The sequence below is a fragment of the Halichoerus grypus genome, chromosome 5 (assembly GCF_964656455.1).
Source record: "Halichoerus grypus chromosome 5, mHalGry1.hap1.1, whole genome shotgun sequence".
NCBI lineage: Eukaryota > Metazoa > Chordata > Mammalia > Carnivora > Phocidae > Halichoerus > Halichoerus grypus.
Window position 1 is genome coordinate 63,024,112 of NC_135716.1, and position 19,857 is coordinate 63,043,968.

At 37.2% G+C, this 19,857-nt stretch overlaps 1 protein-coding gene across 8 annotated transcripts in view; it reads right to left on the minus strand.

The window, feature by feature from the left end:
- Positions 1–19,857, minus strand: part of PREX2 (phosphatidylinositol-3,4,5-trisphosphate dependent Rac exchange factor 2) — a 283,867-nt gene that overhangs the window by 217,257 nt on the left and 46,753 nt on the right. For 7 of the 8 annotated variants that reach the window (XR_004908454.2, XM_078072312.1, XM_036064630.2 and 4 more), the window contains exon 2: positions 1,063–1,134. Coding sequence is in view for 7 of the 8 variants with exons in the window: in XM_078072312.1 (XP_077928438.1) it covers positions 1,063–1,134 (72 nt within the window). In the remaining variant the exon portion in view is untranslated. The other variant, XM_036064634.2, reaches the window with a different exon arrangement.

Below are 19,857 nucleotides of genomic sequence, written 5' to 3' on the forward strand. Positions count from 1 at the left end.
CCTAGTACAGGCGGATTTGCTGGCAGGCTTTTGGGGGCAAGGGCTTCTTTGCTCTCTGGAAGGGCATCCTGGAATGGACAGCCCTCTTCCCCTCTGGAAAGGGGCTGTGTCTTAAGTGACAGCTGGACAGCGACAGGGTCAGCGGCGAGAGGAGCCAGACAAGGGGCAAAGTGGATAACCTGGATGGCAAAGTGAAGAGCTAGACAGAACCTGGCAAACTTATTGATCTCCCTGAGTCACAGGTCCTGAACCTTCTCTTCTGTCTGGAGTCCCCAAATGAGAGCCGAAGTATCTTCAAGTCATTTGAATAATAAGTGTCTTTTGCTTGCAACCTAAAGCACACAAACTAAAATGCTCCCATGGTAAGGAGAATTTGAAAGTTAGTATTTAATTTATGAAAAAATAGTCAGAAGGGCCTATAAAAATCCTTGGGAATTTTTTTAAGTAAAATAAAACGGCAAATCAGCACCAAAAATAAATATCAATGATAATTTATACAGTTTAAATGAATAATGATGGTAGTGCAATTAATTTTCATTTACCTCTTCCCCCTTTACAAAACTCTTCATCATTTTCCTTCCCTGCAGCCTCAAAGGAAAGGCTTATACATTTGTTTCTGAGTTGAAGATATTATGCAGACGTTTTCTGCACCATTGAACCATCCAAATCGTTTGTTCTTGGTGATCAGAGACTGGTAGTCAAATCTGTCCACATCTTGCCTTCCCAAGACGCCTCTGGCAATGCTCTCACACAGGCTCTGCCCCCACCCCCCCCCCCAGACGCTGAGATGCTCAGTTGTGGGTTTGTTTTTCTTCCTCTTTTCAAACTGTCCTAAGGCCTTGGCAAAAAATTGCTCCATGTCTTCTACACCATCCTCATCACCCTGTTTCTCTTCCCAAACCCTCGTTTCCCTTTTTCTCAGGGTCGCCCACTCAAGTGACTGGCGCAGAACTTATCCTGGAACAGAGGAGAAGCTGAAGAGCCTAGAGTAACATCCCACAGATGAAATTTTAGCTAAAGGGGAATGTGCGCTTGGGTTGAGGGCCAACTGCGCCTCCTCACCTTCACTGTTTCTTCTGTTACATTTTTGTCAATTTTTGATGCGGCACACTGGTTCATTCGGTGTAAGAATGCCTGCATGAAACAAAAAAAAAGATATTGTGAAGGCAACATTAGGTTAATAAAATAACAGGGTGTTGATCAGAACTAAATTTCTTATAGGAAACCAGAGTTAAAAATCCAATAACTACTGAGAATAATAGTTTTGTGGTAAAGGGTGAAACCCGGGTTCACTGTGGCTCCTCCCTGGGAATTAAATCCTTCAGAGTTTTGGGGGCAGGACCAAAAGTGATCATGTATATATGAACTAAATTTATCTACCATGATTTCAACGTTCTGTGGCAAACACTTAAGAGTCAAATGTTTCCTAAACTTCTAAATCTAATGAAAAATGAGATTTCTGATAAAAAAAAGGGGGGAGCAGAAATTCCAAAGTGACCCTTTTGGAACTGAGAGAGATTGAGGGAAGGAGATAGGGAGGAAGAGATAGAAAGAGATAGAAAGAGAAGGAAAGACAGAGAGAGAGAGAGTGACTCTTCAAGAAGGAATAAAAGGATTTCCCTTCTCTTCCTACCTACCCCCTCCCAAGTTTTAGAAAACCAGATTTTATATTTCTGGGATCAGGTCAGGGCTCCCCCCATAGCCCTATGGCAGGGCAGGCAAGTAAGTTCCTTAGTATTTCAAAGATCTGGATTCTTCTTAATAAGTCATTAACCTTGGACCCATGACCAAATAAGCTATTATTTTTGCAAAGGAAAAGAAGAGTAGAAAGAGCTATTTATATTGGGTCTTAAAAGAGAAAGTTTGGAAGGAAAAGGAGAAGTGACTTTCCATCCAGCAAATCTGGCTTGTGTCTCCAAGACATTGTTCATTAACCACCTAGTGACCAGGTGAAATCATTGTTTCCCTTGTCTGTCTTAAGAACGTCAGGCATCCCAACCAAGTGAGGGTATGACTACACAGCCCACCAATCCCCAGGGCACACAGAGTCTCCAGGGAATCTCTGGATACTACATCAAACAAATGAAGATTAAAGTAAGAATCCCATTTTTGACATGCTGTATTTACAAAGATTTAAGAGATTAAGAAAACCCAGTATTGTTCATAATGTTCCAAAGTTATCACCTTCAAGGACATTGCTAGTAAGAGTATAAAATGGCACAGGGGCGCCTGGGTGAGTCAGTCGGTTAGGTGTCCAACTCTTACTTTCAGCTCAGGTCATGATCTCTGGGTTGTGAGATGGAGCCGCACATCAGGCTCCATGCTGAGTGTGAAGCCTACTTAAGATTCCCTCTCTCCTTCTGCCTCTGCCCCCCCCTCTAAAAAAAAGAGGGGGGTATAAAATGGCACAACATTTCTGGGAACAACTTGACAATATATCTCAAATTTTTAAATGGGCATACCCTTTAACCCAGAAATTCTTCTTCCAGGAATTTATCTTAAGAAAACTTTCAGGCAAGGGGTTACAGTACATTGATTACAAAAGCGGAAACAGTGGAAACAACCTAAATGCCCATTAATAAGGGAATCAATTTTATTATGGTACATGCAAATTACAAAATACTATGCAGAACTATAATCATAAATGGAATGTGATAAAAATTTTATAGAAATATATATAAACAGATGTCTATAAAATATTGTTTGGTGAACAAATTTACTAAGCAGCTTTCTTGATAGGTACACACATATATGTACACACATATACATATTACATACAAGTATGTATACATAAATATACTTGTGTAATGGCAGTGTGCATTCATACGACGAGAAAATACGTAGCATATATCAAAATGCAGCAATGTGACCTTAGTACACTTTCTCATGCTCAGAATTTTTGGCTGTGAGCATATTATAACTTTGGTAAAAGGAAAAACAAAACTATTTAGAAGAAAACAAATGAGCCATAGGATCTCATTCCTAGCATTAGCTTCAGCCCATCTCTATTCCCGATTCAATCAGTTCATGTTTCAGTCTATAACTACAAAGCCACATCAGTACTAATAGCCTCAACAGAATGAAATAATTCAGCTGAATTAAATAAGTTGACTAAAAAATATTGGATGTCACCTTATTTTTTTATTGGAGACATGTGACATGATTTTTGAACTATTATCTAAAGGAGGTATAATTGCTGATGAAAAGAGATTTTGAATTTTCTGACTTTGCCCATTTTAATTAGTATCAGTCTAATTTTTCATTTTAGATTTGGTTTTATTGACTATTTTCCATTCTAAAAATGCTCCGTTAGTTCTTTCCATTTAGTCTTAAAATAACATGGTGGTGTAGTCGCCTAGTTTACATTTCGTGTTGACCACACAGTAAACAGGTAATCTCTCGTGCAAGCAAAGCTGAAAGTTCACCTCTACATTTATAAACCTTTTCTTCATGAACTGAACTCAGTCACATTCTGAAGCTCATAAATTAAAGTTAGGAGGCAGTACAAATGAATCAAGATATGAGTTAGAAGGGAACATACAAACTAAGAAAGTAAACTGTATCTTCATCTGACTCTTTATCTTCCTATTCTCCGTGACAACATGGAACTTTTTGTTTAACTGTATATGAAAGAAAACCTGGAACTTGTTAGCATTTCTGATCAAGCATTTATCTTCCTAAAAGCTTCATTTTATACACAGTTCAGGCAGATTTCAGATAGTTTGCCTAGAGCACAAAAATCACAGAAACTGACATTTTTGACAAAACATGTAAGTCTTCCTTCTTTAACATAAAGAAAAATAATGTGTTTTCAGAATCCTCTTTTAACAACCAGCATCTACAAAGTCCCTTCAGACTTTGTAATTGGAGCATTTAATTTTTCTCTGACCAGTCAAAGAAACATTAATACCCTAAATACAAAAATACATGAGGGATTTCATATGCTGTTTTTTTTTTTAAGATTTTATTTATTTGACAGAGAGAAAGAGAGAGAGAGAACAAGCAGGGGAGCGGGAGATGGAGAAGCAGGCTCCCCACTGAGCACGGAACCTGATGCGGGGCTCGATCCCAGGACCCTGGGACCATGACCTGAGCCGAAGGCAGTCGCTTAACTGACTGAGCCACCCAGGCGCCCCTTCATATGCTGTTTTATCTCTGCTTTCATTCATTCCCTTTGGTCCAGAATTTCATCAGAATTAGATCATTTCACTTTGATAAAAATACATTGAAAATAAGTACAGGAAAAAGCTTGTAATGCCAGTGGTTCTTAAGCTTTTTATTGTGTACAAGACTTGGAGAGTTTCTTCTAAATGCAGATTCCTCTGTCCCCAGAAGGTCTGATTCAGCAGACTGGTTAAGACCCAGAAATCTGCATTTTGGATAAGTTCCCTAGATGATTCTGATGCACTTGGTCCAGAGACCACATATGATGAACATTCCTTTAAGTTTATTCTTCCAGAGACTAAAGAAACAGACTTTAAGGAAACAAGTGAGTCTCAATAGAGAAAATGGGTTCAGTTACTTCTTCTTGACTTTCAAACCCTATGTCAACTCCCTCTATGCACAATACCCTCTGGCTCTGTCTGCCACTTGGTGTTCCTGATATCCCACCAGAGGACCCTCCCTCCAACTATGAAAATCAAACCTGGGCTGCATAAACGGGGCATAATAATCTCTGAATGCTAGAGAGATGCAGAGACCTGTGAGCTAAGACAGACTAAGTTGCATTTGGAGGAGGTGAGGCTCCCAGGTGCCCCTGCTTGTACCTTCCAGCTTGCAGGTGTGTTAGCATGAACTCAGTTTGCCAGAATTCCCCTAACAATGATTACACAACGCATTCCTAGATGTCACTCTAGTCAGGGGCTTTTTTTTTTCCTACACAGAGAACAGAACTCTCCATCTTCTCTTCAATTTCCTCCACATTGTTTTTTTTCCTACCGTGTAAAACAGGATAATAAAATGCCATACATTAATTAAAGTTTAAGAAAGCTAAAAATGTCACAAATGTGCTACCAAGAAAGAAAAGTAAAAGAAGTAAGAAAACTCATGAAGATTTAAGAGGGAGAGGACAGCAATTCCCTTCCATGTCTGTCCGTCTGGACCACTGCTTGCTCAAATGGTAAGGCAAAGTCCATGATGAATTTTATTCCCAGAATGCACCAGTTTATTTTATCATTTTGATGTACTAATTTATCTCCTTCAACTCATATTTGTCCTCCCCACACTTTTCATCAGTCAGGCATGCACAGTAGATCACTCTCAAAAGTCACACAGATACATTCATTGCTATAACATTTTCCGATAGTTGTGGATATTCTTCTTTAATACAACACCAAAACTCAGTAAGGGGTAGTTTCTTAAAGGTTAGTCATGATTTTAATCTGAAGCCAACCATATCAGTGAACTTTCCATACTCTGTTGCATTAAAACCAATTGATCTATCTTGCAATTTGAAGGGATCTATTATCTATGCTTGATGCTGTAAATTTTTTTAGCAATGATTCACTGGGAGTTAAACATATCTTCAAAATAGTAACACATTTTGTTATTTAATATCAAAGAAAACCCACATCACATTAGTTAGTATCAGTATCCAACTCATTAGAAAAGTCTTTAAGTATTAGGAAAACATCGAGCTCATAAACATAAATTTTCCAAAACTCTAAATTCACTTGCAAACTTGAATTTATCATCATCAACAAATACTATCAGTTCTTTTCCTTGAAGTGACAGGCTTACTTCATTCTTTTTTTGAAAAAACTATCTGCCAAATACCCAAATGCCCTGAAACTGAAACCATAGTTTATCTCACAGTTGTTATTTCAAGTAAATATAATGTTCCATAGCAGCTCAATCACAAATCCTATCCCTGGAGACAACCGTAATATTTGAGTATGCCGCAGAAGTACTTAGGTATACTTCCCATTTCATCACACAGAATATGAGAAAAGCATGTGCTCAAGAGTCATGTCTTAATAAGTTTAATAATTTTTACAGTTTTAAGTGAAACTGGCATCCCCTTGCGACTCCCCCATGAGTGAGGAACGGGAAGTATATGGTGGCTCCTACTACAGTTTGGTGCTACTGCTCAGATTCACACTAAAATATTAGCAGTTTTACACACTACTGATTTTCCCCCACCGGTGCAAGCATCAACATAGTGGGGGAACAAAAAGCAAATAAAGCCTTAGTATTACCATTAAAATAGTTTTGACCTTACATATTCTCCAAAAGGATGTTATAAAACCCCAAAGACTGCAAAGCATATGTTGAAAGCCACTGTTTTAGGCATATAAAATATATCAATAAACAAAATAGTCAAGAATTTCTGCTTATATTCTAGTGGGGGGAGACAGACAATATGCAATAAACATAATAAACATAGTTGGCATATTAGAAACTAGGTGCTGGGGCGCCTGGGTGGCTCAGTCGTTCAGCGTCTGCCTTCGGCTCAGGTCATGATCTCAGGGTCCTGGGATAGAGTCCCTCATCGGGCTCCCTGCTCAGCGGGAAGCCTGCTTCTCCCTCTCCCACTCCCCCTGCTTGTGTTCCCTCTCTCGCTGTGTCTCTCTCTGTCAAATAAATAAATAAAATATTTAAAAAAAAAAATCTAGGTGCTAAAACTGAGCAATGAATTTACTATAATAATAAAAACATATCTACACACATTTGAAAAAACATATAAGAATTATTAAATTTTACCAAACATTTAAGGAATAAATTATACCAAGCCTCTACAATCTCTTTCGGAAGACAGGAGTAGAAGAAACATCTCCTAACTTGTTCTATGAGGCCAGCATCACCCTAATACCAAAACCAAAGACTTCACGAGAAAACTAAAGACCAATAAATATCTCTTATAAATATAGATGTAGAAGTTCTAAGCAAAATATTAACAAATAAAAGCCAAAAATGTATAAAAACAATCATACACCACAACCAAGGGGAATTTATCACAGGTAGGCAAAGCTGGTTCAACATTCTAAAATCAATTAATGAAATCCATCACATTACCAGTCTAAAAAGAAAAATCATATGATCTGATCAACAGATGCAGAAAAAAGCATTTGACAAATCCAACACCTACTCGTGACAAATACTCAGTAAACTAAGAATACAGGGGAATGTCCTCAACATTATAAAAAAAATCTTTAAAAAAAAAAACCCTATGGCTAAAATCATATATATTCGTGAGAAACTAGAAGCTTTCCCCCTACAATCAGGCAAGGCAAGAATGTCTCCTGTCACCACTCCTTTTCAGCATTGTCCTGTATTTCCTAGCTAATACAATAAGACAAAAAGAGAGATAAAAGGTATATAGGTTGTAAAGGAAAAATAAAACTGTCTTGGTTCACAAATGATATGATTGTCTATGTGGAAAATCCAAAAGAATTGACAAAAAACCTCCTGGAACTTAGAAGCTATTATAGCAAGGTTGCAGGATACAAGGTTAATAATATACAAAAGTGACTCACTTTCCTCTGTATCAGCAATGAACAAACAGAACTTAAAATTAAAAACACAATACCACTTACATCTGCACCTCCAAAAATGAAATACTTAGGTATAAATCTAACAAAATATGTACAACAGGAGGAGAACCCGAAAACTCGGATAAAAAATACCAAAAAAAGATTAAATAAATGGAGAGAAATAGTCCACATTCATGGATAGGAAGACTCAATAAGGTCAATATGCTAGTTCTTCCTAACCTGATCTGTGGATTTAACACAACTCTAATAAAAATTCCAGCAAGTTCTTTTGTGGATATCAACAAAATGATTATAAGTTTATATGGAGAATAAAAGACTCAGAATAGCCACAACAATATTAAAGAATAAGAACAAAGTCAAAGGACTGACATTACCTGACTTCAAGGCTTATTACAAAGCCACATTAATCAAAACAGTGTGGATTTGGTTAAAGAACAAACAGATAAATGAAATACAACAGAGAGCCCAGAAACAGACTCACACAAATATAGTCAACTAAGCTTTGACAAAGGAGCAAAGGCAAAAGGATGGAGAAAGGATAGTCTTTCTAACAAATGGTGCTGGAACAACTGAACAGCCACGTGAAAAAACAAAACAAATAAACAAACAAACAAAAAGGAATCTAGACACAGACCTTACATCCTTCAGAAAAATTAGCTCGAAATGGATCAGACCCAAATGTAAAATGCAAAACTATAAAGAATCCTAGAATTTTCTTTTTAAAGATTTTATTTATTTATTTGACAGAAAGAGACACAGTGAGACAGGGAACACAAGCAGGAGGAGTGGGAGAAGGAGAAGCAGGCTTCCCGCAGAGCGGGGAGCCCAATGTGGGGCTCGATCCCAGGACCCTGAGATCATGACCTGAGCTGAAGGCAGACGCTTAACGACTGAGCCACCCAGGCGCCCTAAAGCTCCTAGAATTAACATAGGAGAAAATTTCTAGGTGACACTGAGAATGGTGATGACTTTTTTAGATATAACACCAAAGGCATGATCCATGAAAAAAAATTATTGATAAGCTGGACATCATTAAAATTAAAAACTTCTCCTCTGTGAATGACAAGAGAATGAGAAGACAAGCCACAAACTGGGAGAAAGTATTTCCCTAAGAAATATATGACATATATGATAAAGAACTATTGTCCAAAATGTACAAAGTACTAGTAAAACTCAACAATAAGAAAGTCAACAATGAAATTAAAAAATGGGCAGAACAGAACAGACACCTCACCAAAGAAGATATACTGATGGCAAATAAGCATATGAAAAGATGCTCAAATCTTATGTCATTAGGTAATTGCAAATTAAAACAACAATGAGATACTACACACCTATCAGAAAGGACAAAATCCAAAATACTGAGAGTGCCAAAGGCAAGGATGTGGAATAATCAGGAACTCTCATTCATTGCTGGTGGGAATGCAAAATGATACAGCCATTTAGGAAAACAGTTTGGCATATTCTTACCATAAATATTCTTACCATGCAATTCAGCGATCGTGTTCCTTAGAAGTTACCTAAATGAGTTGAAAATTTATCCATAACAAAACCTGCACCTGGATGTTCAGAGCAGCTGTATTAATAATTGACAAAAGTTGTAAGCAAACAAAATGTCCTTCAGTAAGTGAATGGATAAATACATCCAAACAATGGAATATTATTCAATCTAAAAAGAAATGAGCATGATCCAGCCCCTCCCTCCTCTCGTATTCCGTCTCATCCCAGCTTCCCCATTCTGGACCACTGCCCAACCACAACCACCTTCCTGTGCCTCCCCAACAAGACACGCCTACTTCCACCTTGGCACCTTTTCACAACCTGCTTCCTCTGCCTACACCCTCTTCATCTGGCTGCCTCCTGCTGTCACTCAGTTCTAAGCTTCAGGTCTCTCATGGCCATCCAGTCTAAGTGTTCCCTTTCCCAACCCCCATCATGCCCTACCTACCCCATTACTCTACTTTATTTACCCTATGGCACTACCTGTTCCTCCATGTCCCATTTTATGTATTCGTTTGTTTACTGTCCCCCACATTGGTGCCAGAGCTCTATGAAGGCAGAGTCTATCTGTTTTGTTCACTTGGGTTTCCCCAGTATCTCCAACAACGCCTACTTGGTAAGCGCTCAACAAACTTTAGTGCTATAAGTAAAGAATTTTTTCTTCACTAGATGGTTTTTGTTTCTAAAGACCACCAGACTGTGTAGTATTAATTCCCCTCACGTATTATCTTCCCGAATATTCATCAGCAACTTGGAATATACGATTATCATATAAACTTTTTTCTTTTTCATCACCAGATACCAGGGTTTCTCAACATTAACATTCTTGACATTTGTGCCAGAAAAATGTTGGTTGTGGGGTCTGTCCTGTACATGTAGGATGTTTAAGAGTTTCATGGCCTAAACCAGCTAGATGCTAACAGGACCTACCATCCCCAATTGCAACAACCCAAAATGCCTCTCTCCATTGCCACAAGCCCACTCTGCACCCCCACAGTGGTGCACTTGAGCACCGCTGGCATATACAATCCCAAAATACCTATAGCAGTGTTAAGGAAATTCACAAATCTGAGGCTAAAAGCTTCTCATTATCAACCTCTCTGGGCTACATTATAAAAATAAGGAATTTTTTTGTGTCTTCCTGAGCTTTAGCAACGTCCCATATTTCTCCATGTATCTTCTTATTTCAATAATTTTGTTAGATTATGAGTAAAAAGTCCAACACATTTTTATTAAAATTATAATTAGGGAGAATTTATGTTTAAATTTCTTTTCAAACTACGTAGATTTTTTAAAGCTCCCTTTGTCATGTATTTTCCACTCAACAATGAACAACAATTATAAAATACTTCTAGTTTGCATGTCTGCTCTCCACCAGACTGTATAACCCTACAGAAAATGTATGGGCAGCATGTTTTCATCTTTGAAACAGGTATTAGTTTGTCCCTAGACTGCCATGACAACATTCCATCCATACAAAACTCCAAAAACTGATAGATTAATAAATCATTTGTCAGTAGTTCAGTAGCACTGAAGACTCACCCTCTTGGGCATCTACCACTCAACAAACCATCAAAGGAAAATATATGCCACCCTGGGTTACTCAGATAGATGCCTAAAGAGATCACAGTGATACCAATATGTCAATATCCCCAGCAAAAACCCTTGGAATGTTGGTGTTTTTTCATGATTCAGAACCAAAAGGACTTATTATGTCATATCTGTTGAGAGCCTGTTAATATCTGCTCAATTTCCCACCAAAAGATGTTTTAGTTTTTCTCAGAACAACTATTAATTCAAAATTAACATCAACAACATCTAGGTGAAGATAATTTTTCACCATACATCCATATTTTTTAAACTTACTTGGTTGAAACTTCCCCAGGATTTGAGGATAATTAAAACATTATTTAGTGTCTTCTGTTTGACCTCAATATGCTAAAAGGCAGCATGACAGATTTATGCTCTTCAGGACTTCTCAGGGGAAAGAATTCATACTGGATCAGCATATGATCAGTACTCTAACTACATGGAAGGCACAGGATTTTAAAGATGGTTAATAGTTAGGTAGCTAGAAAGTCACCAGTGAAAATGGACAGAAGATGAAGGAGAAACCAGAACTATGCTCGATGGAATCATCAATGCATAAAATGATGATTTCATGATGCATGAAATTATTAAAAGGAAAGTAAAAATCAGAAAACTTATTAAGATGATTTCAATAACATACCATAATAAAAGCAAACTTTTCTGAAGTGTGTTGTCAATTTTTAAAGCTTTTGTTATTTTGTTACGTTTTTGTTTTTCTCTTGTGTATTTTTGCGATTTCAATTCCCACCATCTCATCCTCGACACTCAGCCCATAAAATTAGATTTATAGTAGCCATCTTTCTTGGATATTTAACTTCCATTGACTTGAGGCAATGAGTTAAGTCTAAAGCAAAGATCAAACGCAGTAGAGGTATTTTTTAACATAGCACAATTGGATTAAAACATTGTTTCAACTGCTACCATTTAAGGAAATAAGAACATTGACATAAAAATCAACAATTACAGTCCCTCTTCAAACACTAGGAGAAAAGATCAACCCAGGTTCCACATTCCTGAGTGGTAGCAACAGGCTGGCACAAAAGCACCCACATGTCCCCTTCACTTGCTACAGTCAATCACTATTCCCTGTTACCCCCATCCCAAAACTAAACATTAAGTGTTGTTTATTCCCACACTGATTGCCAAGGCCCGTTTGGGTTTTTATAAATCTTTAATACTGATCATTCCAGAGCTCTACGTTTCATTTGATTTTATTTTCAAATTTTATTTATCTTTAGTAATCTCTACACCCAACGTGGGGCTTGAACTCACCACCCTGAGGTCAAGCCACATGCTCTCCTGACTGAGCCAGCCAGGCACCCCCAGAGTTCTCAGTTTTATTTTTTTATTTTTATTTTTTTAAAGATTTTATTTATTCGACAGAGAGACAGCGAGAGAGGGAACACAAGCAGGGGGAGTGGGAGAGGGAGAAGCAGGCTTCCCGCAGAGCAGGAAGCCTGATGTGGGGCTCGATCCCAGGACCCTGGGACCATGACCCGAGCTGAAGGCAGACGCTTAACGACTGAGCCACCCAGGCGCCCCCAGAGTTCTCAGTTTTAAAACGGCATTTGGGCTTAAAGTATTGGAGTGAAAAAGTCCCCAGATGAGAAGAGAAAAAGCCTGAATGAAAAACACTAAGAAAATTGGTGCCTATTTACTTAACATCTGGTTTCCCAAGGAATTCACAATTACATGAGATGTTAATTCTAATGTAATACAATTAGTTTTCTCGAAGACAAAAAACCCTATGTTCTTTATTTTAAACTATTAAATATTTTTTTAATAAAGTGACTTTTTGGCAATAAATTTTTCTTGGCTTATATATTCCAAGTATCATTTGATTCATGATGATCTTGTGTTCCTTGTATTGTTTTGGGTGATTGATGTCTCTTTCCAGAATGGTCAGTGATACATGGAACTTTAGGAAAAAAACAACTAAATAAGGAAAATTAAGAAGCGCCCAGTGTTTATAGTCTGCTATTTTGAAACCCCTCAAAATTAATCCTCCCCAACACACCTATAAACACCTACCACACACCTAGGCAGACACAAGATGTCTCATACACAGGGAGTACAGCCAAGGCTCTGAGCCTGTTTCCTCACACATTAAATTAGGTTAAAAAATAAAAGTACCTTGGGGTGCTTGGGTGGCTCAGTCGACTGAGCCTCTGACTCTTTGTTTTAGCTCAGGTCATGATCTCAGGGTCCTGGGGTAAGCCCCACATCCAGCTCTGCACTCAGCTGGGAATCAGCTTGAGATTCCCCCTCTCCCTCTACTCCTACCCCTGCTCACGTGTGCATGCGCTCTCTCTCTCAAATAAACATTTTTTAAAAAAATAATAGTACCTATCTCACAGAGAGGTAAAGAGAATTCACAGAGGTAATTTTTGTTGGGCACTCTGCACAGTGCCAGTGCATAATCAGGACCAAAAAAATGCTAACTGGTATTTCTGTTACTATTGCTACAACCACAGCCATAGTTCTATTATATCTACTATGGTTTTAATTATTCCTAACACTACAGAGAACAGAACTAAAGGGTAAATCCCCTGCCTTCCCCTTTCTGCTCCTCTCTTAACAGTAAATCAATCCAACTAACACTAACTTCAAGATAATTCCTTGGTTTCAAAACAAATAATTCAAGGCATTTGTTACGCGGGAACCTACTGTTTATTAAAACATATGTATATTCCATATTGTCGTATTGGATCTTTTCTGCTCAAAATTTCAGGCTTGCCCTCAAGTGTGGTTCATGTCAATCTCTCTTAGTCATATTTTCTAAACATTCCAGAAATTTAAAAATTAACAAATAGAAAGAAGGTAGAAAAAAATTAATTCAAGATCAAACTGTAAGGTGTTAATAGAGACTGCAGCCCATCCATAAACCTTGAGAGGACTTGGAGCACAAGATATTAATAAAAATTGAACAATGTATGTGGAGTATGGCCACACTATGGCTTTGACTTCAATGAACTGCTACATGATCTTGGTATGGACAAAAATCACACAAGCTGATGAAGTAGAATGATAAGCCAATCTGAAAAAAAATTCTACAAAAACATCAGGTACAGAAAAGAAGACTAATATTGTTGAAGTCGCCTTAGCTCTTCTGCATGCTATCAACTCTTTACAGTACAAATAGAACCATCGAACAAAGATAATGCATTAGGCGAGGTTGCAAAACAAAAATTAAAATCTATTCCTTTATATATTACAAGTCATAATATTTGTAAAAGAGCTTAAAGTCAGATGAAAATAATGAGCCTTCCATTACATTCTGAATTAACAACAAAAAAGGATATTTCAAACATCCCAGAATTTTGGGTGTCATTTCAGATAAAAGTATGTCTCCGGCTGTCAGTTGGTGATCAATATGGGATAAAATGAATTTCCAAAGGCAGTTCATAAGCTTACATGAACATACTTGTGAAAATTTTTCTCAATAAGATGCCTGCTAAATTAACTTACTTTTAATATTGCACAAATATTTATTCAGAGATGCTAGTAGACTATTGTGTCTTTAATATAATACTTCATATTGTGCTGCTCAGGAATTTACAGTGGTATCAGATAACTTAAAAAACACAGCACAATGAAAGAAAAGGCTAAGCAGGAAGTACAAAGCACACTATATAGATAATATTCTCAAGCACAAATTTTTCTCTGGCACAGGAAACTGGTCATTTCCCAAATTTAAAGTGTAGAACAGTATTCCTGTTTAAGTCGTTATTTGAGAATTCAGTTCCCATGAAAAGGAAATGTAGCAGCGGGGGAAGAAAAAGTATTTAATGCTGGAAAACAACCCAGAGAAATGAATGAGGATACCAACACGAAGATCCGTCTCCGCCTGGCATCCAGACCTCTTTTTTTCTCACACTGTGATCTAGCTCACTGTACAATCCCACAAGGTAGAGAAGAAAGATTTTTTAAATTTGCTTCATGATAAATGTATGCTTGAACTACTATAAAGAACCTTTTTATTTAGAAATTTATATATCTATTTTACCTTTTCTTTAAAACTGACTCCTAAAATTGTCCACTCCTATCCTTAAGACATGTAATACTTTTCTACAAACATCCTTTTGCCCCTTCTGACTTACCATATCCCCTTCTCTCCTTTTTTCATGTTTAAATATTCAACATACCAAATAAATAAATAAATAAATAAATATTCGACATACCATCCACTTTTTAGCCTGTAATTTTGTTTCCTTTCCATTTTTGTTCTATTTGAACTCTATTCCTAGAAGGAACTAATGTAGAGTAATGTTAACAGTTAGTTTCGGGCTAATACAGACAATAGATCAGTGGAACCGAAGAGAGCCCAGAAAACACTTTGAGTAGGAGGGAATTCAGTATTGAAACAGGTGGTACTTTATTTTAGAGAGAGAGCCCGCTCTTGAGCCTGCACAGGGGAGAGGAGAGGGGCAGAGGGAGGAGGAGAGAGAGAATCCTCAAGCCGACTCCACACTGGCCCAGAGCCCCACACGGACCTCAATCTCACAACCCTGAACGGAAATCAAGAGTCCAAGGCTTAACCGACTGAGCCACCCAGGTGCCCCATGAAACAGGTGGTACTTTAAATCAGTGGGGAAGGAATGCACAGGTGTTGGACAACAGGCAGTCCAGTTTGCAGACTTCGTCAACATAAAAAAGAAGAATGTGAAGTGGTTTAAAGTTTGAATTCTGGAGCCAGTCTGCCTGGGTTCAAATCCCAGTTCTACCAAATGCTAGATATGAGACATCTCACCAGTAAATTTACCTCCCTGATGTAGTCTCAACATCTGTAAAATGAGAATAATATGGTATCTATTCTTATAGCCTTGATGCAGAGATTAGATAAATTAATATTCGTGAAGCAACTATTACATCAAAAACCAATATATAACTGTTAGCTATTACTACTATTTTTTCCTATTTTATTTTATATCATCAAATATACTTCCCAGATGCTATTTTCATTAAATGACAGTTCATTTAATCTCTGAAAGACCTTCAAGAAGAATCAGTCTTTTTTACAACATGTGATAATCAATGCATTAATAACAGGATTAGCATTATATATGTATAAATATGTCAAATATCTTAGTTCTGTCTTTAAGCCATTTATAATTTTTATTCATAATTTGCTTTGTAAAAATTACATTAACAATCTGCAAAAAGGCAGAAAGATTTTGCTTATGCACTCAAGAAATATGAGAAAAAATAACTGAAAATCTGGAATAACAATTATTATCAATAATCCCATTATGTTTCAAAAGCCAAGAGGAAAATAAAATAGGAAATATCATAAATACTTCTGTATACTTCATGAACCAAGTAGGAGCCAGGAAAATACTATTAATGGGTTCATTTCCATGGATATTAGCTTGCAGCTCCGTCAACAGCTGAATATTCATGAAGCAAATTGGATGCAGGTAAATGAGAAAACTTCCCTTGCAGGAAAAACAGCAATTATAACAACAAAAAAATTTTATGCATTTTTCTTCTGACCTGGGTTATGTAAAATAACAAAGAAAAAGCTAATGTCTGTTCAAAACTTTACGAATTTTGTTATATAACCACAAAGATGCAACAGATTTGCTTTACTGCTGCAAAACAGCAAATACCTTCTAATACCAGTACTTTCTTGGTTTCAGAACACTTAAATCATCCTAGATCTTCAAGAAGCAGCCTTGATGGGATGTAAATGAAATTGTCCCTAGGCTGAGTGCACATAACTAACATGATTTAGGGTAATTATTTGCAGAGCTTAGAGCTTGAAAATGCAAACAATACAAAGAACAAACTGAACAGTAAACTAAAATCTAATCAGAACTACACCCAATATGTGGGGGTTTGTCTGGAAGTCCTAAGTGCCTCCAGCAAGTAGACTTCAGAAAGCAATGATATTATTCAGGGAGATGGGAGCGTGTGATGCAGTGTCATCGGTCTGAAAGTTACACCTATATATAGATGCTGCTTGAGGTGGAGTGGGAAGAAGAGGAGGTGGGAGGAAGGGAAAATGGCACCTACCAGGGAATAACTTTTATTGTCATGGCCTCTTACAAATGCAACAGGATTTAGGTTGGGGCTCCAGACCTGATAAAGAGCTGGAATAAAAATCAGAAATGAAGTAAAATCTAACTTTATAGTGCAGAGTTATACTGTAGACGTGGATTATCAGCCTGAAACTCGGGAATTGGTGTCCTTGTTCACCCCAGTTCCCTGGACAGTAAAACTAATTCCAGACCCTGCTTCCCAGGTGGAAGAGGTGATGCGGTCTGCTTATGGCTCGGTGCTTTGTGTTAAGTTTATGGTCCTGAAACACCTGCCTTCTCCCAATGTCCATTCATCACCTTGTTTCCTACTCTGCGCCTGTGTCCTCACCATGCCCTCTGCCTGGAATGCCCTCCTCCACTCCAAATTTAGTCAACTTCTACTCCTCCCTAACAGTGGTTCAGATGTCCCCGTCTGTAGGTAGCCTTGCATTAATTCTCCAGGCTGGGGTTGGTTCTGCTCTTCTGGCTTCCAGAATGCCCTGTGCACTTTCTCATGATTGCACCTCATGCACTATTTGATTTTATTAAATTTATGCACCCCCTTCCCCACTAGCTTGAACCTTCTTGAGGATAAACACAATATTTTAACTGCCTTTATGCCCAAAACAACCGGCCAGTGCTGTGCACGTAGTAAGAATTCAATATTTCATGAATGAACAATAGACTGAATGCAAGCAAGATTAAGAAATCTCTGGGTCTCAGTTTCTTCATGTGTAAAACAGGGGCCAGAAATAATATCACCTTATAGAGAAGGGAAAGAGGTAGAGGATGAGAGCAGAGAGGTAAGGGAAGGGGGGAGTGTAGGATCTTTTTGACAATTATGAGAACTTTGACTTTTACTCATAGTGAAATGGGGAAGGTTTTGAACTGTGAAGTGACAGGACTTGGCCTATGTTTTAGATGGAGTCTGGTAGCTTATTGATAAAAAATGGGATGCAAGCTCAGAAGCAGGAAGATGAGTGATGAAGCTATTGCATCTCTCATTAGGTGAAATCAATTTTGTTAATACCTCCATAATTAGAAATGTTTTTTACACATCCACACGCACACACACACATACACACATACAAACAATTTCGATTAATAAACACCGATCCCAGTAATCCCCTTTTCTATTTCTCAAAATCATTTAAAATGCCAGTTAAGGAATAGCTGCATGGCTATTTCTTCTGTTTTCTGTTTCTCTTTTTCATTTAAATATTCTCTTCTGTTCTACAGACTGAATTAAGGAAGACATCAAAAAGTATTACTAATAAATAGTGTCAACAATTGCTTTCTTATATATTACTTCATTAAATTAAGAATAAATGGGATATGGCCATACTGGGTTCTTTCTTATTCCAAAATGATATAAATGAATGATGAACTCCCAGGGTCAGAAGTCCACACTCGTGGGAATATGGGTTCAGAAATGAGAAGCATAATACATATTTTTATATAGGGATTGTGACTTTGTTTAAGAAAAATATTAAACATTATTTTAATCAACAAGTTAATTGCCTAAATACTAAACTAAAAAATCTAAACTAAGAGTATTTTGTATAAATTGATATGGCCCTTTTCTCAGTGCCAAGAAATATAAACAATTTTGAATTCTCAGTAGGCTAAGTAAGTAAAGACAGGCATAGCTGCTTTGATGTCCATTCACTAAAGAATTAATTAATGAAAGCACATATGAATGAATGGACATGAAATAATTTACCCCTTGCCAGATGGCCAGAAAAAGAAAGGCAGGTACAGAATAATTAAGGTTACTGTCCAAACTTACTATTTCTATCACAAATACAGCAAAAATCATAGTGTCCATTTTCTTTCACTGGTTATACAAATTATCTCAATTAATGTTTCCATAAACCTCTAAGTTTGGATATAATCTTAGCTGAATTTTAACAATGGAGAAACTGAGTCTCAAAGAGGCGAAGTTAACTTCTCCAAGGTCAAGCAGCCAGAATATGAGGGAGCCTGGATTAAATCCCTGCTTGACTCAGCACCAACTCTCCCAGGGCTCACTAGATTATGGGACCCACAATCCCCCACAGGTAAATTAAAATAGTCATGTCAGGAGACCTCATGTGGAGGCTGAAACAGAAACCAAATTATGTTCAGTTTATAAATTTGATTTCCAAAGTTCTTAGCCCTGCTTTGGAAAAGGATGTCACTCCCTCATATCTTTGAGCACAGAAATCAAATAGGTCTCTTCTGTTTAAGGCTACTTGATTTTGATTGTATGGACTTTTTCCCGAAATGAGTAAAAAGCACAGAATTTGAGTAACCTCTTATATCTGTAACAGAATATTGCTTACAGAAGAAAATGCTCTGAAAATCCTGTCCTCTTATCCTAAATATAGCATGTAAGTTAAGACCACATTAAAGAGCACAATACAAATGAGTACCTACTTTCAGCTAACGAATTCCAACAATTACCAGGGGCAGACCAAAGTCTGCCTGGTTAGCATACTACTCACTAGTTTCACCTAGAAAATGTAGGAAATGGGCACCCATGTGAAAGCCTTTTCACCATCTGAGGAATTTAGATACTTAAAAGGGTTACCCTGTTTTCATCCAAAATTATTGTATTACTACTACAGAGAGGAATACAGGAGCTTATAAGGGTTTAGGAGATAGGATACATCCCAAACCCTGAAACAGTCTTCAGAAATCTTTTAAAAACAATGTACTAATGAATTTAAAGTAGCATAAAAATCTCCTTTGAAGCTGACCAATGGAGTTAATAATGATAATAATTATCCTAAGCATTCATTCTCCAGAAAGCTAACTGTTCCTTTCATGATGTTAAATGTGAGTTTTACCCCCACAGAAACACCATTAATTAAAGAAATTAATAGGCAAGCTAGAGACTGGGAAAAAAATATCTGTAATACATATGTCTGACAAAGGACCCTTATGTAGAACATACAAATACTTACAAATCAATAATAAAAAAAAAGAAATACTATACAATTTTCTAATGGGTAAACATTTGAACAGAAAGAAGATACAGAAATGTCAATAAACATTTGAAAGAGCACCTTAGATCATTAGTAATCAGGAACAATCAAATTAAAATGAGAATAAGATACACTAATACCATGAACTAAAATTATAAAGACTAAAAATACCAAGTGTTGGGGAGAATGTGGTTTTATCTGGGACTACGAAAGACACTCTAAAAATAAGTTAAAGTGCCAATCCTCAATTATCTTCAAGCTAGCAATTTACATCATAGCCTGTCT